Source organism: Mustela nivalis, assembly GCF_964662115.1.
Source record: "Mustela nivalis genome assembly, chromosome: 12".
NCBI lineage: Eukaryota > Metazoa > Chordata > Mammalia > Carnivora > Mustelidae > Mustela > Mustela nivalis.
Window position 1 is genome coordinate 27,229,475 of NC_139031.1, and position 23,595 is coordinate 27,253,069.

General features: G+C 38.9%; 1 protein-coding gene across 1 annotated transcript in view; it reads left to right on the plus strand.

The window, feature by feature from the left end:
• Positions 1-23,595, plus strand: part of CADPS2 (calcium dependent secretion activator 2) — a 453,461-nt gene that overhangs the window by 311,012 nt on the left and 118,854 nt on the right. Inside the window, exons 10-13 of the mRNA XM_082692417.1 lie at positions 1,264-1,400; positions 3,667-3,854; positions 14,974-15,075; positions 21,079-21,142. Coding sequence (XP_082548543.1) covers positions 1,264-1,400; positions 3,667-3,854; positions 14,974-15,075; positions 21,079-21,142 — 491 coding nt within the window. The remainder of the gene's footprint in view (positions 1-1,263; positions 1,401-3,666; positions 3,855-14,973; positions 15,076-21,078; positions 21,143-23,595) is intronic.

A 23,595-nucleotide genomic window follows, 5' to 3' on the forward strand; every position in this document is an offset into this window, starting at 1 on the left:
CCTTTTGATAGCTGTCACTGATGTGAGATCTTTTTTTTTTAATGTGATTCTGAAGACCCTTCAGCTTGAATTACATAATTCTTCCATCCACAAATATGGCTGAAAGTTGAACTTGACATAGGATCAATATGATCTGGGCTAAATATCTAAATGTGACTGACTATGTTAGCATCATGTCCACAGATCAATACTGAGTTTTATTATGAGCCTGACTCTATAATTGCATTTAATCAATAAACTTTTGTCTCCTTTCCTTTGCAATTTTAGGATTGTACCATATAGGTTTTAAGAACTACATTCAGTTTACATTTAAGACTCTACTTCTTATAATTACCAGAATGAGATCTATCTATGAATCTTAAGGAACAATGGAGCCTCAGCTCTACCATTGTCAGGAGAATCCACTTTTATCCCGATAACTGATTGCTTGCCCAATGCATGCTTCATTTCTAACCGAGCTAATGTAGTAACACCCCAGCACTCCTTTTGGGTGGTGTGTGGCTTTTTCTCTCTCTACTTAGTAAATAACTCGCATTGAAGACTTTGACAAAACATACCATTAATGAAAGCAATCATAAAAGCTTGCCTTTTGATAAACCCGCAGGGTCTACAGGCGTTGAAAGATGCAATCTGTAAAGAACAATAAATTTGGACCTTTGATTGAAGTGCCATTTGGGACGTTGTGCTTTGTCTGCATATTTGCACAAACATGATGCTCCCTTTTTCATGTCTCTTAAACTTGAAGCTTGAGAGCATTCATTGCCATTTCTACATTAAGGTTGGTCCCATTAAAGACTAAAAAAAAAAAAAAAAGACTGGAAGTGGTCCAGTGGAAGCCTGTGTGTTCATTTCTGCCCTAGTTTGCCATTTGAGAAGCAAGCTTCTACCCATCCTTGCTGTTTTTATATGACAAGACCTGGGTTCTTTTCCAGTTGGTTCCTTCTGTAAATGCATACTTAAAATGCATCTCTTTTTCTTAAAATTGGAAAATAAGATTAGTTCTCTGATGAATATTAGAAGTAGCTTAGAGGGAATATAGAAACTTCCTCATTTCAAATGATTTGCAGATTTTTCCAGGTCATCATTCATTAGGCTCCCAAAAAATTGCAATTTGTGTTACTATGCTGAATTCTTGGCATTGTATTTTTTATAATACAAAACAGTCTGGTATCATGAGGCATGCATTTTGTGTTCAAAAACTGTATTTGCCCATTATTAAGCCAGAAAAATAAATGTATTGTACATCCTTTTCTGAATTTATAGATGCAGACCGTTTTCAGAAACATGGTATGGATGAGTTTATTTCTGCTAATCCTTGCAAGCTTGACCACGCCTTCCTTTTTCGAATACTCCAGAGGCAGACTTTGGATCACAGACTGAATGATTCCTATTCTTGCTTGGTAAGTACAATTCTGTCTCTCCAGTCTCCTATAGGTTAGAATGAAAGGTTTTTTTGTTTTTTTTTTGTTTTAAGTGAGAAACACTTGTTATGAAGCGGTATTTTATTCCTGACTCCTTTAATAACTGTAGTTGGGAGTTAAGGATAAAGGATTCCAATCGATTGCTTCCCAATTTGAAAATTATACACTTGAAGACCACTGCTGTGCCACTCAATAGACAGGAGAGGAGACTCAAACAGACACTGAATTGTGGGTTATCAGTCCCTCTGGAGAAGGCTGAATGAAAATAAAGGCTTTAATGAAGATTTAAAAAAAAAAAAAAAAAAAAAAAACCTCTGGGAAAGGATTTACTAAGACCTATATAGACATGTGGAAGTTTAAATTCTGCTTACCAAATGTTGCTATTCTCCATTTCTCTCTTTTGTTCCTAGAGAGACAACCCAGGTGACGGGTAAGGAAACAGTGTGAGAAATGATACGACAGGGCTACATGTAACAGAGGAAACCTTTGGTTTCATTTAGCCCTCCAAAAGATCATTTGGATTCCTTAAAAAATTAAATTAAATCAATAAAACTGCTACTCTCTCTGGTTGAAACCAGACAAAATTTGGGATAGAAAGTATAATTTACCTTCTGAAGGAATGCTTGACTGCTCAGAATATGGACATTAAACTGAAGCCTAGCATCCATATGGGCCCTTCCAAGGATTTATATTGTCGGTGACAATTCCTCTGAAATGTATCCAGCCGGACTTTCCCTGTTTCTATCACCACAGAGTCTCTTGGCTCCTGAATGTGTCAGCGACCGACAGTACAGCTACATTGTCTTTAAGATTTCAGACAGAATGTGCTCTAAGCTCACTGGAGATGTTTGCATAGACAGGAAGAACTGTAACCACTTACTGCTGTGATCACAACTTACTGCCTGATAAAGCATTTTTTAGAAGAATTTTTTTTCCTGATAAATCATTCATAGACTCTTTATTAAGTACCTATTACTCAACATGTCACTGTATGGCCGAAACCCGCTCCAGCCCCAACTTTACGTAAAGAGTAAGAGCATCACAAAACCCTGTGGTATCTTCCCAGGGGGAAGCACACCTAGAGGGGACACCAGTAGGGGGCTTCCCTGGTGGATTCCACTCAGTGGAGTTAGTTAATGAGTGATCAGAAGCTGGTGGGTTGGGTGAACCATCCCACGTGTCATGAGAGGTCTGAAAACACCTCTCACCTACACCGTGTCTTCAACTGTATCTAGAACATGGTGTCATGGGAGTGTTTGGAGACAGGATGGTCCTGGAAGTAGATTGTGACTCAACAAGTGATTTTCAGTGTCCTGAGCCATTCACTGAAGGTTACTGAACTACATGGAGATCGTAGTAACTCACAGGCATGGTGCCTCCGATACGACACAGACGTGCTGTTTGTCCAGCCGAGGGCTTGCCCCATCACCATGGTCCTTAGGTGCTCTTTTTCCCTCCTCTTCTTTGTGTTATTGCTGTCTTACCTTTCTACGTGGCTCACCAGTCTTTTCTTTCCCTTGCATAATTTTCCTGCCTCCTTTCAAAACTGTTTATTTTTAGTCCATATGATTCATCGAAACATTTTATAAAGCAACTCTGCTTAACCCTGACCTCCAGTGTCAGCCGAGCAGGCTCACACGCACACACGAACACACATGCACCCTTTTCATCTCATTTCAAGAGAACAAAAAAGCTATTGTAAGGCATTAGCTCTGCTTATATTGGTCCTAGAAGGACAAACTGAATGAGAACAGTGTCCCAAATATGCAAATTCCCAAATACTGCATGTTCACCACCACTAGACTTAACTGGAATTGTCTTAGTTCACTTTATAACATGTCGTTGGCAACTAGGCAATTTCAATAATAGTGTCTGCTTTAACCATTCTCTTTTTATTGGACTCATTCAGGGATTGAAGTTTGTCAGAATGTTCTTCTCTGGGACTGACAACTTAGATACCGTGAATAAATTTGGCCCATTTTGAATGACAGTGGAGAAAAGCAGGTAGTTTGTGCCTTGCCACATCAGTGAAGAGAATCGTATTCGATTACCAGTGTCCCAGATCAGGTCCAAAATTGATGACATCAGCTTTATGAAAATAACATAAAACATACCACTAATTTAAAAAAATATATCAGAAGACACTTGGATTCAGCTTCTCCTTATAATGTCAAAGAGTGCCTGCAGAAAAGCAAATCCTAGTACAGAAAGGAAAAAAAAAAAAAAATTTTTTTTTCTTTTGCAGGGTTGGTTCAGTCCCGGCCAAGTCTTTGTGTTAGATGAGTACTGTGCCCGTTATGGTGTGCGAGGCTGTCACAGACATCTCTGCTACCTGACAGAACTGATGGAACATTCAGAAAACGGTGCTGTCATTGACCCGACCCTGCTCCATTACAGTTTTGCATTCTGCGCCTCTCATGTGCATGGCAACAGGTATTTTTACTTGCAAACACACAGTGTGAAATGGGTAGGGTTGACTTGGAAAGAGAGAAAAATGTGCTTTGCCACTATCACCTAGTAACAGATTTTAAATAGCAAACACTTCTTGCAAGAGGTGGGGAAAAAACCCACAAAGGAAAAATGTACATCAATATGCTGTTGATTTAGGTTGGGTGCACTTTATGTTTCTTTTTGCCGTTAAAGCCACTTGAAAGAGAAAGGGAGAGAATATCTGTGAGATTAGAAGTTGCCTTTTAGTTCTTAGGTACCACCTAGTACTAGGGGCTGCACAGCTTAAGTGTCCTCTGTATTTCTATTGTTATGCATATGTGTGTCAGGGTAAGGCTTGCTAGCGGGTTTGTGTGTGCCCAATGATTCTTCCTTTTCCACTGTGGAATAAGCTTTCATTGATCAAGCAAGATGAGCAGGGAGGTTTATGTGGAATCTTCTCTTAGCCCCTTCCCTAATCTATACTTTATTTTATTTTATTTTTAATTTTACTTATTAATTGGTTACAGAGAAGGAGAGCACAAGCAGGGGAGCAGCAGGCAGAGGGAGAAGAAGGCTCCTTGCTGATCCTCCCGATCCGTACTTTAGGAACAAGTGTCCCTTTTTAGTGTTTTGAGCCAAAGAGGTAAAAAATCATCTAATGCAGGCCCTCACAATCATGTGCCTCTAAGCTTAAAATCTGTCCATGCTCTAATCCCTCTCTCCACCTAATCCTATTCCCAGGGAAACTTTTCTGGGGTTCCTCCCACAAAGGAGGTACCCTTTCTCCCATCCCCCTTTTAATTTGTTTCAATCATTATTCCTTCTCTCTCTCTCTGTATTTCCTTTCTTTCTACAACCCTGTGTAAGCTTTTCCTAGCCTCACAACAGAACAGAGTGGTCAAGGAACTCTGAAGTCAGATTGCCAGGGTTCAAAGGAATGCGAATTCATGGTGTAAGGTGTAGGGCAAGCTTCATACTCCAGTCTTGTCTGAACTACCCTATCTGTAAGGAAGATAAAACGTGGTATCTTTCTCGGAATCCATGAATCATCATGGGAATCAAATGCATTAATGTATATCAAGCACTTCGAACAGTGCCCTGCACATGAATAGTCCAAACAAGTTAACTGATAGTTCCCATTGTCGTAAGTATTGTCAAGCTGCCAGCCTACCTTTCCATTGTTCTCTTTTATCTTCCCAACCAAATTTCGCTCTCCATTCCTCTCACTGGGCTTCCGGCTCCTGGCTTGCCAAGAAGGCTTCTTGAAATAGATTGAGTAAGCACCTGGTCCTGTAGCCTCTTCTCTGGCTTCGTCCTCCTTACTCCTGTTGAAAAGCTGATGCTGCAGACTCTCTGAGGGCTTGTGCCGCTTGAGAGGCTGCTCGTCTTCCCGGAAGCAGGACTGTCTCATCTTGGCTCCCTTCTTATTTATTTTTGCCCTTCTCTTTGCTAATAACTTTTTTCCTCCAGACCGCAAGTGCAGTATAGTTCTTTTCTCACATGTGTTCTTGAACTTGCTCTGTTCTGAGGATTTTTCTACCTCACAGAAAAATTGTACTCCAGTGATCTTGCCCCTTTCCACAGCTTTGGTGACCTGTCTTTATACAGATAATTCCAAACCAATTACTCTCCTAAGCTATAGGTCTCTGTCAACAATTGACAGCTTGAATGGTCTGGCACTTTCAACCCTCTGGGTATAAAATGAAGCCCATCCTCTTGGGGCACCGGGTGGCACAGTGGTTAAGCATCTGACTTGCTTTTGGCTCAGGTCATGATCTTAGGGTCTTGGGGATTGAGCCCCATATCAGGCTCAGTGCACGATATGTTTGGGATTCTCTCTCTCCTCTCCCATTGCCCCTCTTCCCCTCTCTAAAATATAAATGTTGGAAAAAAAAAAAATTAAGTCCATCATCTCACTAAACTGGCTCCTGTACCTCTTTTAGTTCGTAGCAGGCTGCCTGACAAAAAGTAACACTCCTGGCACAGAATAGGTGTTCAATAAACATTTGATTGATGAATGAACAACTGCATTAGTTAATGTTGATATCACGTCCATTCGTGGCCTATTCATTCTGTGTTCATCTTTTTCTTTTATCTCCTAGACCCAGTTTGTCGCCCGTGCCAATGTTCTGCCTTCGTAGCACCCCTCACGTTAGACTTGATCACTTCCATTGCACTATCCAAATTCGAGCCTTCTTTTTCTTCTTGTTTATGGATCTTTGTACATCTCTCTCTCCTACTTTTTCTCCCTACAGCAGTCTAGCAATCAGCTTCAGAATTACAGATTAACTTCTCTTATACTCCTTTTAGTAAACTTCAGTGGTTCTTGTTTGATTATGAAATTAAAGATAAGTTCCAAGCTACAGTATGTGGGCTTTCTCAACATTGTTCTTGTCCCATCTGCCCAGACTTCTCTCCAAGTATCCCTCCCCAAATAATCTTTACCCCAGGCAACTCATTTATTCTCCACATAATGTTTCTCTTTTTCCAAGTGTGTGGTAGTCTGATATCATAAAACTCCTTGAAGAGGACTTCTGTTATCTCAAACACAAAATACCTTTTATCTGTAGTTTCCTTATAAACTTTCTCATGTAAACCTACACGCTAAATCCACACACACTCCCCTGCTTCTATCCCACAAGGTCCTATCTTGAAAGCAAAAACTGGTTCTCGTCACCTGTTACGCTCTGTAGGACAGACCATATTGCCTTGCATGTTTTGGCCACAATACGTATTTGTTGAATTGAAGTCGTCATTGTTGCCACTTCTCATCCCACAGTACAATAAAACCAATCCTAGTCTCAAGATGTGTTCAAGGTTTTACTCAGTGAAAGGTTGAGGGTTTTACCTCGGGTTTTACCTCAGTTCAGGGTTTTAACTGAGTCTTACTTGGGAATGAGAGAGTAGTTGTAGATCATAGTCCCGTTTCCCATTACCCCAAAGTAAGCCATCTCCACTCCACAAACTTTACTGGGGGGTAGGGAGCGGTAAGAGAGTGGCAAGAACAGGGGACAGTTGGTATGGCTGATCGACAACTAACCTGGGCGTTTTTTTTGCTCAACCAGTTTCTTAGCTCCTGACCAGTGGATGACTTCCCCCTGACCAGTGGATATCAAAAGATAGGTCTGTCGACGTTAGGCAGGACTCGGAAATGCAAGAGGTTAAAAAGATGGCGGTGAAACAGACATGCCCTAAGAATTTAGTGTGATCAGATGATTTTAGTCATTAACACTGGAAGGGATAATTAAATTGAAAACATTAAGTAGGAAATTCAGCTAATGCTTCCCCAAAACGTGTGTGTTTGAGACACATTTTAATGGAAAGTTACTGAGGCACCTGGAAACTGCTGCTTCGGAGGCAGCCTGATTTGAATCTATAGGTTGCCATAGTTACTTTTATTCTATAAAACTATTGTTTTTCTTTATAATGGTACACTGTAAAGTATAATTTCAGCTGTGTTTATATGTTCCAGTATGTATTATAGCTAATATTACACATTAAATCCATTTTCTAGGTTAAAATGTGTACATTTTTCGGAGTCGCTGGATGGTGGTAAACAAATTTGAGTCAGTATGGGATTCAACATTTAGATGACACGTAGATTAAGGAAAAAAGGAGAAATGCCGGTCTTAGGGAAATTTGAACCTTAGTTTAAAGTAGAAGCTATCTAAGATAAAGTGAAGGGTAACGTGTTTCCTGTAATCTTCAGAGTCTAACAGATATCACTCGGAAATGTCATGCTGTCACCGTAAAAGAATCAAAAAGAGACAAAAATCCCTACTTGAATCTGACTCTGAAATCTGCAAAGTGACCTAGGCTGGGCAAATCACTTAACCTTTCTGAACCTCCAAGGTTCATATGTAGAAGGGGCAATCTTGACAGCTCTACCTACTTTTCCTGGTTTTCTCATCTCACAATGTACATCCCGGTGGCTGGGTGGCCAAGGCAAGCGTGTTAGAGCTGTAACACCTCATGCCAAGTGGAAAGACTGTGGCGCATACGTAATTAGAACTCTTCAGTTTTTTGCTGATAGAATGTTCGGGTATTTGCAACCTGGCCTCGGGAACTAAGCTTCTCTTCCCCAGGTCTGCGGTATCTGCTGTTCCCAGAGACTTTTGTTGAAAATACTGGCCGCATCAAGTCTGACTTTTCCACAGTCCCTGCATGTCTCTCTTTAGGATCATTTTTATGTCTGTCGAGACACACATTCAGAGCACCGTTTGGCTCATTACCTGAGCTACCTCTGTCGAAAATTCAAAAGGAGAAAGGATTGCCTTTTGTTACCGACTGAAGTGAAGGACAGCGGTGCTGTCTGGGCGGCGACGTCTCCGGGAGCACATTCTAGTGCAGGCTCCCAGCTCTCCCGGGGCTCCCTGCCGCCGCGTCTCCCCTGAATAGCTCTCGGAGCGTCTCAGCGACGAAAGAAGAGAGTTCAACAGAAAAGGTCTGGCTGGTGCTAAGACTGAGAAGAGAGAGGAAAAGAAAGGCAGAAAGCAAAAAGCGAGTCAAGGACAGAGACACATTCCCGCAGGAGGACGGCCGCACGCGCCCGTGAATAGCACAGCCACTCCCTGGGCGAGTGCGCCCCTGGGGACCCACAGCAGCCAGAAAAGGGCCTTTCGGAGACAATGCACCGCAGGGCAAAGTTCTAGGTCGATGTGTGCGGTTATACAATCTGGTTTCGCTCGTCGCGCGGGGCGAGGGAGCTAAAGCAGCAGCACAGAATGGCTGGCACCTCTCCGCCGACTGTCTGGTGTGGATGCAGCACCCTGGCGAAGGCGGGCCGGGCCCAGGACTGGGACACAACTGGGGCGCATCCGTAAGGTCATCCCTGCTTTCTCTGGACTCCAGCTTGTGTCACAGAGCAGTAGGTGGCCTTCACGGGATCCCTCGTGCTATGATAGGATGATGTCCCTGTCTTCACAGATGTTAACATTTCCTCTTACTTATCACTGCAGAAATTGGGCCTCCACTTTTCCCATCTCTAGTTTTAGAGACCCGGGTGCATTTTTGAGTAAAATCATAGAGAATTGCACCCAATAGGCTCATCAACGATTTTCCTTACCCCATTTTTCCCCCCTTACCACTTGCTTCTTAATCCTAGTCTTTGATATAGGACATAGAGAAAATAAGTTAAATGTTCTATCAGTTGTGAATCTGGAGACTCGCTTCTGGGACCGGTGGGCAGCTCGATCAACTGCTAGGAGCAAGGGTGGTTTTCCTGTCATGGGGCTTGTTAAACAGGCTTCCTCTGCCAGGCGCAAAGGTGAAAGGGGCAGTGGTCACTGAGTACCTTTTCAGTATACCCTGAGGCTGCTTTCTGGATTCTGTCAGAACCTATAGAGCAACCTCAGATCTGCCTCAGTGAAGCTTGCCTAGCAATAACATCTGTCCCCCCTGATGGGGAGTTCAGTACTGGAGTAAAGGAACTGTGCCTTTCAAAACGAGACAGACAAAAGCAAGAAGTGAGCGGTAGGCGGAGAGACTGAGTGTGTTGCCGGTAGCACTGAGCCAGGAGTCAGAATATCTGTCTTCCTGTCCTGGCTCTCCCGTTTGGAGCTATTTCATTTTTGAGCAGTTGGTCCAGTCTGAGCCTCAGTTTCCCGACTGTTCATTATGAATAGTTATATCAATGCTGCATAACTCATGTTGCTGGAAGACCCTGTGGGCCTAATGGGACAGTGGCAAAGACATGGCCCAAAACAGGAGTCAAGAAGGCCGTCATCCAAGGTAGGTCAGTCACTAGACTGCGACCCGAGGACTGCTTTTGAAGGTCACTAGTCATTTGCCTCTGTTTTCCCTGCATGCCATTCATTCGCAGCATAAAACTCGGGATTTTTCTGAAATAATATATAAAAGAGGCCACTGGATTGACCATGGGAGGGTACATCCTTGAGAAAGAGGCAAGGCAAAGGGTTTTTTCGATATGTGTTAGAATTCAGATCAGGTTACCAACAGAAACAAGAGCCACCCTCAGTGTAGCTTTTCTTAAGCATTTAGAGCCTTCTAAGTCTGGAATTAGGTGTGAAGAAGTTTGGAGTCTTCAGTTGGATCTCCATGTGACTTTCTAATGTATTAAAGTTTTTTAAGAAGGTAGTATGTAATGCTATTACATAAAAAGCTATCTAGTGAGTGCTGTGAAGTGTGTAAACCTGGCGATTCACAGACCTGTACCCCTGGGACTGATAAAACATTATATGTTCATAAAAGTTTTAAAAATGTTATAAAAAGCCATCTATGCACATCCACACCACTTACTGTTACCAGTCAGTTTAGGGTTTTTAGATCCATGTTGATACACAAAATTGGCCAATTATTTCCCTTTCTCATACTCCTCCCATCCAGGCTATCATAGCCATATAAAATGAGTTTGGAGAGTTTTCTAGCTTGCTCTGGATAAGTGTCAAATGACTTATTTTTTTAAATAATTTTTTAAATAATTTTTTAAATAATTTAAATAATTTTTTAAATAGGCAGAGAGGCAGGCAGAGAGAGAAGGGGAAGCAGGCTCCCCGCTAAGCAGAGAGCCTAATGTGGGGCTTGATCCCAGAACCCTGAGATCATGACCTGAGCCGAAGTCAGAGGCTTTAACCCACTGAGCCACCCAGGTGCTGCCAATAACCATATTTTAATATTGTCTTTTTATCAGTATCAAAGAAGCATTCGTTATTTTACTTTTATTATCTCAGGGGGAAAATTCTATCCTTGATATTTAAAGCAAATGATTTCACTAATAATTAAAATAGCAGGTAAATACTAAAAATTTTCTGTTAAATATAAAAACAGCTAATTTTTGTCAGAGATCTTTTTACCCAGACTACTTAACTATAATGCCTGTACTGTTTGCTTTTCAAAAAATTTCCTGTTTTACCTACTGTTATATGATTTAAAACATTCCAATTAATTTATGCCCTATTAATACTAATAAGCAATAATATTTGTGATACTACTCATTCATGAGTTTTTACTATCTGCTATAGCTGGTATTTTTATATTTGGTGTATCATTTATTCACATCTTTAGCATTTAATTGCCATTTAGCATCAATCTGCCAGCTACTGTTTGGGTACCAGGGGTGCAGCACAAAGGAGGCAAACAATAAACAGATCTACACATGTGGGGTGATGACACATTATGTACAATAACCAGCAACAAAGCATGTTAAAGGAGAAGAGACCTGTGGGAATGGGAGATTACATCTTTACAGCAGGTGGTTAGAGATAACCTCACTAATCCTGAGTCATGTGGGTAGAGATGAGAAGGCAGTGAGAAAACTCTGTGTGCCTCAGAAAATACCATCCCAGGCAGTGGGAGCAGCATGTGCAAAGGCCCTGAGGCAGAGGATGTGTCCTGTGTTTAAGGAAAAGCTAGGAGGCCAGAGTGGCTATAGTGAAGGAACCTATGAGGGGTAGAGAAGATCAGGGTGTGTATGGGGTAAGGAGGAGGTCCTACAAGGTCTTGCAGATAGTTCCAAGAATGTTCAGTTTTGGAATGAGTATTAGAATTACGAGGTATGGCTTAGGCTTGGAATAAGCTCACTGTAGTGTGTTGCTGATACTCTGGCACAGAAAAGACTAGAAGAAGGAGACTAAGGAGGCGGTAACCATACTTGGGATATTTTGAAGGGTACAGGTAACAGAAATTAATTTATAAGCTGAGTTTATAAAGCTATTATTTTAAATCTCTGTTACCCTGGGTCTACTAGATGGATGTTCATAAAATATGAATAGTTTAAGTTTCTCTTAAAGCTACTTTCTACAAGTACAAATTTTAAGGACTGACTTTGTTGAGTTTTGTTTTGTTTTTAATAGAATTACTGATTCAGTGGTGCCTGGGTGGCTCAGTCAGTTAAGATTCTGTCTTTGGCTCAGGTCATGATCCCAGGGTCCTGGGATTGAGCCCCACATTGCACTCCTTGCTCAGCAGGTAGCCTGCCTCTCCCTCACTTTCTACTTGATGCTCTGCCTACTTGTGCTCTCTCTCTCTCAAATAAATAAAGAAAATATTTTTTAAAAAAAAAGAATTACTGATTCAATGTCATTTATCTTAAATTTTATAGCTATTTAAGCCCTCTGCCTTATATAAGTAATATGGAAAATGTCTGATATAAGTATATTTAAAATATTACACATTGCTTGTCAGATTCAGTTCACATTTTTTAATAGAGGTGGGGTTTTTTTCCCCCTCTTTATTACTTTCTCTGAAAGTGTTGGGGAAAGAGAATAAAACATGGGCTCTAAGAGCCCTAGATTTGGAATGCAAGAGACGTAGGTTCAAGTCTAGGCTCTGGCTGTTGTTTGGGGAAGTTACCTAACCTCTCTGTGCATCTTTGGGGAAGTTACCTAACCTCTCTGAGCTTCAGCAGCTTCCTTTCTTGGATGCTGGAGAATGGTTTGCTGTGAGCATGCTGTGTTATGCATATAAAACAGCACAGTACCAGGAGCATATTTAGAACTTTGTTACTGATCATTGTTATGTAAATTTTAATAAATGGTTATGATAAGATATGACACAGGACATATTTGCATTTATTGGGAAGAATAATTCTAATATTTTTAAAAGATTTTATTTATTTGGCAGAGCCAGGCACAGAGGTAGGAGCAGAGGGAGAGGGAGAAGCAGACTCCCTGCTGAGGAGGGAGCCTGATGCGGGGCTGGATCCCAGGACCCCAGGATTATGACCTGAGCTGATGAACAACTGAGCCACCCATGCACCCGGGAAAAATAATATTAGAAGGAGCTGTTACTTTTAGGCATGACTGCACCAAAGCTGTTATTTATTCCCAATCACTTAGGTATAGATATCCACTTCATATACCTAATATTCAGTACATAGTCTGGTGTAGGCACTAAAAGACATGTAAATAAGGACAGGTCCAAAATACGAACTATTGTATTTAACTTGTCAGATGTATACCTAATTTAATAATAAACTCAGTAAAATGATGGCTTTTCACTGTATACAACAGTCTTTGTCTTAGTGAAAGTTGACACAAATGATGTTCCTCTGACTTAACCTTTCTCGCTTTCATCACCTGAACCCCTGGCTCTGTTGTGTCTGGAAGGCGAGGGCTCCAGTGAAGTTTAATATGACAGGATGACTTGCTGAATCTCTGTGAATCACAATCTCCTTTGACAGTTGAAGCAAACAGTAAAATTCACTCTAATATAACCATGTGGTGTCTGTCAGAGAGCAAAGCCACAGAACCGTATCAGTCATCAGAATAATAAATATAAGTTCCTTGCTCTTCTTCATCAAGTTTGCATAGACGTATAGAGTGAAATACCCACCCACAACTTAGTGGTGAGTTTTTATGCTACCTATATGATAACATAATGTAGTCATAGTTTGCATCTGAATGCTCAAATTCCCAAGTTAATGATGTATATAGAACTCACTACTTGAAGTTTTGTGATCATTATTATACTTAAATTATAGTCTTGGTTTTGTGCTATCATTTGCTCAGTGGGAATTGACTCTGAAGTAATATGTGATAAAATGCATTATATTATAAATTATTGTAATATAAATTTTTATCAATTATGGGGGTTAGCTCAGAGTTCATTATTTTGTAATTTATAGATCAGATTTTCTTTTCTCCTTCCTAAAGTATCTGAAAGACCAGTATTTGCCATTAGTTTTGCTGCGGTTCACATTGAAAATACATTCTGGTAGGATGTATTATTCTGACTATGAAATAAAATAATTGATGTTTCCCTATTTAGGAATAAAGTATAATTGTAAGATTTTCAAAGCATAAATTCCAGCAGCATATGAGTATCTGAAATAACATTGTGTTCTCTATAATGGCAAAAAAATTTTCAGACTGAAATGATGATTTGAGATGTATAAAAGGTCTTTATGTCATTATGATTCAGATATAACTTTAAAATTAATTGCTTTTATCCTAATTGACTAGGTGCAAGCATCAAAGATACACATGCACACACATACATGTTTATATATAGATGAAAAAAAGAGCAGGAGCACCAAATAAAAATCTTCCAAGGAAAGTTATACCAAGCATTCATTTTTCTTTATTTTTCATAATCATTTCTACCTATTTTACCCATAATATAAAAAATTAGTTAAATTATAATATATGTCTTTGGGAACTAAAATGCAATCTTTAGAAAAATAAGTTAATAGAGGAAGAAGTGATTGGTATTAATTATCAACTGCAAAAGATTCATTGAAATAGACACTTTTGGAATATGAGATTAATAGGTCTTTCTCATTGCATTAACAAAGTTATAGTTCATGTGTTAAAAATTGTTAAAAATTGTTGATGACTGTTATACAACCTGGTACTTACACTGATACAGAATAAATTCTAAATCCATTATTAGAAATATTTTATTCTTTTAATCCTGACCTTAGTAAGAGAAGATTTCTGTTCAGTCTTCATTACTACCTGTAAAAGTCCTTGTAAAACTTGCCTTGATTGCACAGGGATATTTGGCTGAGCACAAGCTCCAGAAATGTAGCTAATCTGTGTTCTCTATAAGCTTTTATTCAGCTATTTGTTTTGAATTATAAACCCACACATTTAAGTGAAAAAATAATGCAATAAGTCACCAAATGCATTCAAATTTTCTGTGTTTTTTACACTTAGAATGAAATCTCTTGCCTCACATTAGCTTAATTTTTATTTGGAAGAAAAGTAGCTAAAACATTTTAGTTTGCATTCAGTATGCTTTTATAATATTTTCATCCATGGAATATTTATTCAATTTGTCAAATGTTTGGTACCACATAAAATACTTTTCACTACCATTCTCAAGGACTAGTCATTGTTTTCAGTAGATCTGGAAAATATTTATGGTAATCCTTTACCTTGAAAGCTGTCTAAAACAGAATAATTTCATTCCATTCGTTCCAGGTCAAAATATGAAGCAAATGGCTACAAATACCCCCTTTAAATAAATTTCCATTATAGGGGCAAGTAATATGATTTCTGTGGACCAATATGCATTTTCCTTAATTATTCTGCAGAGAAATAGAGATATAAAGATAAATGAATATATAAATATATATAAATAAAGATATATAAAGATATAAAATATATGAAAGCAAACATTCTATCAGTATAAATTATTGATTCTGATTTTTGTTTTCCAGGCCTGATGGAATTGGAACTGTTTCAGTGGAAGAAAAAGAGAGATTTGAGGAGATAAAAGAACGACTCTCTTCCCTTTTAGAAAACCAGATAAGCCATTTCAGGTATTATACTCTTTTCATTAATATTCAGTATTTGCTTTCTTCACTCAACACTCCAGTTCCCTATAGAGGTTTATTATGTCTTTCTGTGGCTACTCAAGAACTATCAGTATCTTCCTCTCCATCGCCTTTCAGGTAAGATCCATATTCCTCAGTTTATGGTCTCTTTCTAAGCCTGCCATTCAGTTTCCACCATTCATTAAGGTAGGTCCCTTACCCCTTCAATTTGTGGAATGCTTCTCTCACTTGCTCGTGCATTTCTCATCCTTGAGGAGCCTCTTCCAGCTCTGGTGAGTAGTCCTTCCTCTCTCCGAGTCACCAGGCAAGGAGCTTCTTGTGTCCTATCTTCATAGTAGAGCTGTTTTTCAATCATTCTAGCAAAGACTAGAAAACCTGATGTCTTTCAGCATTTATCATCTGTACTCATCACTAGTAACTTATCACATAGTTATAATGTCCATTTCTTAAGTCATTAGTAATTTAATTTACATTATTTATATGAGAACAAGGGCCATGTTGCCTGGCACATTTCCTTGCTCAAAATTTAAAAAAAAAAAAAAATTAACCATTGATACTAAAAACCATATACAGAATGAAAGATCAAAATCTTGGTATTTTTCCCCTGATTACAGGTAGCTCAATAGAACCTAATGGTTAAAAACAGAAATATTTCTGGAGAATACAATTCAAGATAAGGGAAACAAAGAAAGAGGGGTAGTTAAGATCCCTGAACAGAAAATCAGTGTTAAAGAGGAGGGAGTCTTCATAGTGATAGTTAATAGAAACCCCAAGTGGTGATTGAGCTTAGAAAGCAACCAGTTCTGATGAGAGCAGATCAGAAAAATTCTTCAAGTAAATCAAATTGACAAAATACTAAGCTGTTTTAGTATGTTGAGAGAGGATTTACTCACCTGGAATTGAGTTTGGAGTTCTATTAATTATATTAGTTACATTAGATTACATATATAAAAAGAGGATATTAAAAACAAAGACAAGTATTAATTATAAACAAAATAATGGCACATAAATCATAGTATATACTATATCTCACTTATCTAGGACATTTACATAATATAAATACTGAATTTAACATCCCAAAATGGCATAACTCTGTTAGAAAGATAGGAAGGATAGGAATTACATTTAGGATGGGGGAAAGTAGTCCAAAAAAGGAAAAAAAAAAAAAAAAAAGCTACATATGTCTAAGGTGGAGTAACAGGGTTATATTTACCCTCCCATCTGAAACAAACAAACTTCTTAATTTTTTTAAAATGTGGAAAAATGCTCTTAAAGCACATTAAACATAAGACAAAGAATAAAAGTGATTCTTGAGAGATGAAAAATAAATGACTAAGCCCTTTCATTGTCTCTGGCACCATGAGAGTGCTTCTGGGCCATGGCCAGGGAGGAGAATCCTAGTGGACCGCCACCTTGACAAGACAGAGATGGGTGTCCAGGGAAGGCAGCCAGAGTTTGCAGGTCAAACATCTAAAGAAAAGAGAGGCGATACCTGCAGGTATTTGCTGAGGGTCCCCCTAGAGTATTCAACTCAGTATTGATTTAAGCATTATATATATTGAAACTAAAGTCAGACAAATAATCCTTTCACTCTGTTGTAGGATTACAGGAGATAATCCAGAGCTAAGAGGAGTACCAGTTTCTACCACCCAGGGTGGAAAGCTCCTAAGTCATGGACAGAGGGTCAAATACTCAAGAGAATTTTTGCCTCAGTAACAGAAAAAAATTAACCCTGTTTTGGTCTTTCCTAATGAGGATTAAAATCAAGTTTCAAATAAATCAAACTGTTTTTAAGTAATTTAACTGCATTCCAGAACAAAGCTCAAGAATAAAGGAATACAGGGGCGCCTGGGTGGCTCAGTGGGTTAAGCCGCTGCCTTCGGCTCAGGTCATGATCTCAGGGTCCTGGGATCGAGTCCCGCATCAAGCTCTCTGCTTGGCAGGGAGCCTGCTTCCCTCTCTCTCTCTCTCTGCCTGCCTCTCCATCTACTTGTGATTTCTCTCTGTCAAATAAATAAATAAAATCTTTAAAAAAAAAAAAAGAATAAAGGAATACAAAAGTACTGAGTCACCAATAATGTAAAATAATAATGCCTAGCATCCAGTCAGAAATTTCTAGGCATACAAAGAAATGGTAAAATATGACCAATGAAGAGATTTGAAAACAGCCAATAGTGGAAGTGACACAGAAGATGGAATTAGCAAACAATAGTATTAAAAGAATTCTTACCAAATGTATGTTCAACCTGTTAAGGGCATCTGTGGAAAACCTGCAACTTCATATTTAACAGTGAAAGATTGAATGCTTTTCACCTAAGATCAAGAGCAAGGCAAGGATATCTGCTCAAAAATCAGTAATCAAGGTTGTGTGGTGTGGACCAGTGAAAGATTGAATGCTTTTCACCTAAGATCAAGAGCAAGGCAAGGATATCTGCTCAAAAATCAGTAATCAAGGTTGTGTGGTGTGGACAGTTCAGAAACTGACTCACACATACACGGTCAATTGATTTTCAAAGATAGACAAAGATAGTTTGCAAAGTACACTTTTTTTTTCGATAAATGGTGCTAGAACTATTAAATAGCCAAATGCAAAATACTGACCTGGACCCATACCTCATACCTGATAAAAAAAGTTAACTCAAAATGGATAGATCTAGGAAACAGAAAATCTCTTTGCTCTTTGACTAAGCAAAGATTCTTCAAAACACCAAAATCATGATTCATAAATGGAACAATGTTACCTTGAACTTTATCAATATTAAGTACATTTGATCTTCTAAAGACATTGATGTGGGAATAAAGAGACACATCTCAGAATGGGAAAAAGTATTTGCACACTAGATACCCCCCCAAAAAACTTCTATCTGGAATATTTAAGTATCTTTTAAAAATTAGTAAGAAATAAAAGAACCCAATAAAAAATTGTTTCTATTATTTCACCAAAGACACATGGTGACAAGGCATATGAAAAGGTGCTCAACATTCTTATTCTTTAGGGAAATATGAACTAAAACACAATGCAGTACTACTACATTATTAGTATAACTAAAATTAGAAAAATAATTACCTTCCAGTAAGTGTTGGCATGGATGTGAAGCTGGAACTCTGCATATACTCTTGATAGCAGTATAGAAGTGTACAACCCACTGTATAAGGTAGTTCACAGGTTTTTAAAAATTCAAACACCGAACATATGATCCAGCCATTCCACTTGTAGGTATTCTCCAAGAGAAATGCAAGCACATGTCCACGCAAAGACTCTTATTATGAACGTTAGTACCAGCATTATTCATCAGAGCCAGAATATGAAAACAAGCCAGACGGCCATCAACAAGGAAAAGATAAGCAGTGTATTCCCATACTTCTGAGCAATAAAAAGGAATGAATGGTTGATAGCATGAATGACTATCAAAATATACTGAGATAAATCAGACTCAAAGAAATATGTGCTATAATATCCCTCTTCCATAAAATTATAGGAAATACAAATAATCCAAATACAAAGTAAATCCATGCTTGCTTGGGCTCATGGGATGGGGAGGAAACATTTGGCTGTCATGAATATGTATATTAAACTGATTGTGGTGATGCTTCCACAGGTATATACCTATGTCAAAACTTATCAATTACGTATTTTAAATATGTGCAGTTATATGTCATTTATACCTCTGAGTCTAACTTCTATGGTGGGAAGTTAGTAGAAGGATATATAAAACTGAAAAATCGAGAATTAGAAATAGTAGCATGTAGGTTAGGAATATAATGTTTAAATACAGAAAGAAAGAGCTTAAAGTAAAACACTTTTGTTTTTCTGGAGAAATTACTTGGGGAGTGGGGTGGACTTGACATAAAGAACTTCTGTTTTTCATAATAAAGCTTTAGAAGAAGTTTCCTTTCAGACTTGTGCATATATAATTTTGATTAAAAATACTGTATATTAAAATGATAAAGGAAAAAAAGTTTAATTGTGAGACACGTCTATGCAGGCTCATCTATCTGTAATCAACTTACTAATGGGAATCAAGACGATTTTAATTTATTCAGATTAGATATTAAGATTGGTTGAATTTTATTTGGTGGTGGAGTATTTTCCACTTTGCTTTGTTATTGCAGAGCTGTCAAAGTGGTAACAACCTAAAATATTTATCCTGAAAGCAGAACAAAACTATTCCTTTCTTTTAAAACTCGTTTTGTAAAGATTAATTAGGCTTCTGTGTAGTTATTTTCTGTACTTTATTGATTCAGGATTACTTGTACTCTGTAAATGTGTTGAATTATTTACACATCATGAGCAGCTAATGCTAATTCAGAACATACCCAGTGGGACCTCAGAGCCCTGAAATGCTAAATGTAATCTGGGGATCAGTAACATTCCATTCATAAAATGTGTCACCCACAGGTTAATGGAAATAAACAATAGGAAAGACAATGGGTGGATTATGCAAATACACTGAAAAGATTTAAGCAGGGGGAGGGGACTAGAAGAACCCAATTTGTGTTTTAGTTAAACGTGGATTAAGGTTTATGGTATACAAGATGATGAAAGCTACTTTGCTAATTTGCTAATGCGCCAAGATGCAACACTACACAGGGAAAAAAAAAACTATCAAAAATAAATTGGTTGTTGCTTTTGTGCATGGTAGAGGAGAGGAGGAAGAGAATGCATTGACGTAAGAGTTGGTTGAAGGAAATTTTTAACAGCAAATGAAATAGACTTCTGAAGAAAAATTTGACTAGACTGACGGTTTTTTTGCGATTATCTGACACTAATAAAAGTTCTATAACATCAAAACCCTGTCCTAATATGGATTTAACAACTGCTTTGTGAAAAATGCCTCTTTAATCAGTCTTTAAAATTTGCTGCTATAGAAGAAATTGAATTTAAAATATATGTGCTTTAAAAATGTGTGTTTTTAGGGAAACCTGTTCAGATTGCCTTGTGGGGAAAAAAAAAAAATTTCATTGTGAGTTACATCTTAGAAGATGTGTTTACCAAGCCCCTGAATAATGGCAAAGGACATGGAAATACATAAACTTCAAGTTACTGGTTTGGAGATTTCTAGTCCAGAGCCAAGCAGCAGCCCAAGGACAGCTCAGCCTCCTGCAGCCCTTGATCTTGAGGCTAGGAGTGGTGGTTGGGGAGGAGGTGCTTTATGGAGCCTGATTCAAGAGAGTGAGCAGCTCTAGCAGGAAGAAGAGGCCCTGACATTCTCTGCTTTTTAAGTGGAAAGTGACCTGAACAGGGACCTGTGTAAAGAGCAATAAATCTGTTACCACCATGTGTCAGCTAACTTCCGAGGAGCCCACTCACTCGTCCAGCCTCTGACCCTGATTTCAGAACGCTGGCGTGACCTGCCCTCTGGTTGTTGGTGTCTATTAGGAATGCATGACATTAGAACGACTGAGGATGACCATCTCCACTGGCAAGTGGCTGAGCTCTGGAAAGTTGGTGTTTTGTGTGGAGAGGGTGTAGAGTTAGCTACTGGCGTTAATAGGCAGGTGTCAGGAAAGGAGGGAGCTGGAACGTGTTTTGCACTAGCAGTTATGTCTACGGGGTGTGTGTCCATCTCAAGCCACCCATAAACACAGGAGGAAATGGGAGGGAGGAATCCTTTCTTTTAGCATAAGGCTTGAATAACAGCAAACCTTACGAAGGTTTTAGGAAATGTATTTTAATTATCTTTTTACTAGTAGACTCTTGGAGATTTTGTTTTTGTTTTTGTTGTTCTTAATTTACCCTGTTCTTTCTGAACATATATCATCAAAATTTTAGAACGTTTTCCTCACAGTTGATACCCTTACTGTTGAAAGAAACTGAAAGCATGGAACTAAGTAAACTTCTGCCGTTAAGATTTTCCCAGATGGGCTGATGCTAGTTTAACCACTTTTCGCTGGTCTTCCATAATGCCACATAGTAGAAGAGGGAATTTTTGAGCAGCCTTAGATAGTAAATGTTTGACGTTTTTGTTCTTCCTCTTGTTTTTAAAGATACTGTTTTCCCTTTGGACGACCTGAAGGTGCTCTCAAAGCTACGCTTTCATTACTTGAAAGGGTACGTTTGAATGCTACTTTATAAATGCTTTTGCATGCGCAGTGGCTGTGTATTTTAGTGAGCCAGCCAGATAGGCTCATTCCTCACAAAGAGTGTGTCCTGTGGGGCTGTCTGCTCACATCTTATCACTTTCTCACCTACTCCTAACTACATTCCAATTCTCCCTACCTCCTACTTCCTCCTCCCCCACAGCTTTCCTGAAGCCCGCCCCTGCCATCTGAGGCTGAGTTGATGTCGTATTGTTAGTACCCTTTTTCCCCACCTCTTTCTTTCCCTCATGAAATAGTCTTTTTTTTTCCCAGTTAAGTATAATCATCTGTTTTTCAGACTTCACAGTTGTCTTTCATTACCCCCCTCACCCCCCCAACTTGTCTGTCTACCTTCCCATCTCTCATACCTATAAAGGTTTATCACTTAACATGCCCAAACGTATCCTTCCTTCCATCCTAAATCAATCTCAGAATCCATTTCAACTTGTGTTACTTTAAATGGATTCATGAATTGTAGAAATTCGTTTTCCCTCAAAAAATAAATAGCACAAGGCTTTCCTATCCATGCTAAAAGAATTTATTAATGAAAGTACATTCTCCACTCCTGTTTATGTACCGACAAGGTTTGAAAGGGAAATATCATTTTCATTTATTTGTAGAACTATTCGTATGCTAGTTGGAGCCTAACAGGTAAGTGATGTGAACAATTCCTGTTCCTTATAAACATTAAAAAAGAAAAAAATCTAAGTATCATATAAAACTCATGACTTGATTATTCTGGTCTTGATTTTTTTTCTTAAGATGTTTATTTATGTGATAGAGAGCAAGCACAAGTAGGGCAAACAGCAGAGAGAGGGAGAAGCAGACTCCTCGCCAAGCGGGGAGCCCAATGTAGTAGGGCCTGATCCCAGCACTCAGGGATCACGACCTGAGTTGAAGGCAGATGCTTAACAACTGAGCCACCCAGGAGCCCCATCTGGTTCTGATTTATTGACTTCAAAGCACTTGGTCTTGTCCACTTTTCTGCCAAAGAAGTCTAGCTATATTACATTATTTATTAACACGTCTTCTAAAAGCAAAAAGAAAATACTTTTTTTCAGTGATTTAAGGACTTGCAAGATGAGGGCGAGAACTGATGACTGTATACATTGATTGTATCATCCTTGATTCCTATGCATCATGTGATAGAACTATTATTGTAGTAGTTACCTGTTATATTAGAATTTTTATAATAAAACTGCATGTCAATCAGGCTTGTCGAAAGTATTCATTTCATCTAATCCATTGAGGTATCAAGGAAAAGATGAAATCTTTACAGAGAGTTTTACTTTGGGAATGGCATCCCATCCTACCTAATGCAGCCTGCTGTGTGCTGGTTTCCATGGTAGAGCTTCCCTCCTCCCCCAGCAAGGCATAGATGCCCTCACGCACTGACAAGTGGCGAGATCAACAGTGACCTTTTTTCCAGTTATCGTCACTTATCATGTCTCTTGCTGAACTGAGAGAGAAATGGTAGGGCCATTTCTTCATTTTCACATCTCAGTACTTATTGACATCTGAGGAAAACAAAATCTACATGTGAATCCTTCATACTTAGTATGCTTTGGAAGAAATGGAGGGGACGCCGGAAAGAAGCTGTGTCTCCCTTTTTGCTTTTGGCAGCCCGTAATCTGTATTTTGCCAGGAAAGGGGGTATAGTTCCCCCCAATTCCAAATTAAATATTTTGATCCAGGAGTCACCTCTGTAACAGACATATACATTCTAATTTTAACAGCTATTTCTATTATTTAAAAGTGTGTCGGGTGCCTGCATGACTCCGTTGGTTAAGCATCTGTCCCTTGATTTCGGCCCCGGGCATGATCTCAGGGTTGTGGGATCAAGCCCCACTTTGGGTTCCATATTGGAGCATCAAGCCTGCTTCAGATTCTCTCCCTCATCCTTCTCTCCCCCGACCGCGTCCCCCCCCAATTTGTGCTCACACTGTCTCTGAATGAATGAAGGAAGGAATGCGTGTCACCCTGGGAAGGCCTAGTAGTAAAGTTCCCGGTTCTGTATATGGGACAAAATTAATTTTAAATTTAAACTGTAGTAATGATCACATTAAAAATGATTGTACATTTAAAAACAAAAATAATAGTACATTAATGCTTGTTGTTTTTTTTAACTATGAGCAGAAGGGGTTTTGGGGGTTTTTTTGTTTTGTTTTTTTACCTATTAAGATTCTAAGGTGCATTTCTTTTTTTTTTTTAAGATTTCATTTATTTATTTGACAGACAGAGATCACAATTAGGCATAGAGGCAGGCAGAGAGAGAGGGGGAAGCAGGCTCCCTGCTGAGCAGAAAGCCCGATGTGGGGGATCATGACCTGAGCAGAAAGCAGAGGCTTTAACCCACTGAGCCACCCAGGTGCCCCTAAGTGCATTTCTAATTAAAGTGCCAAATATATGTAACTGTGTTAAAGA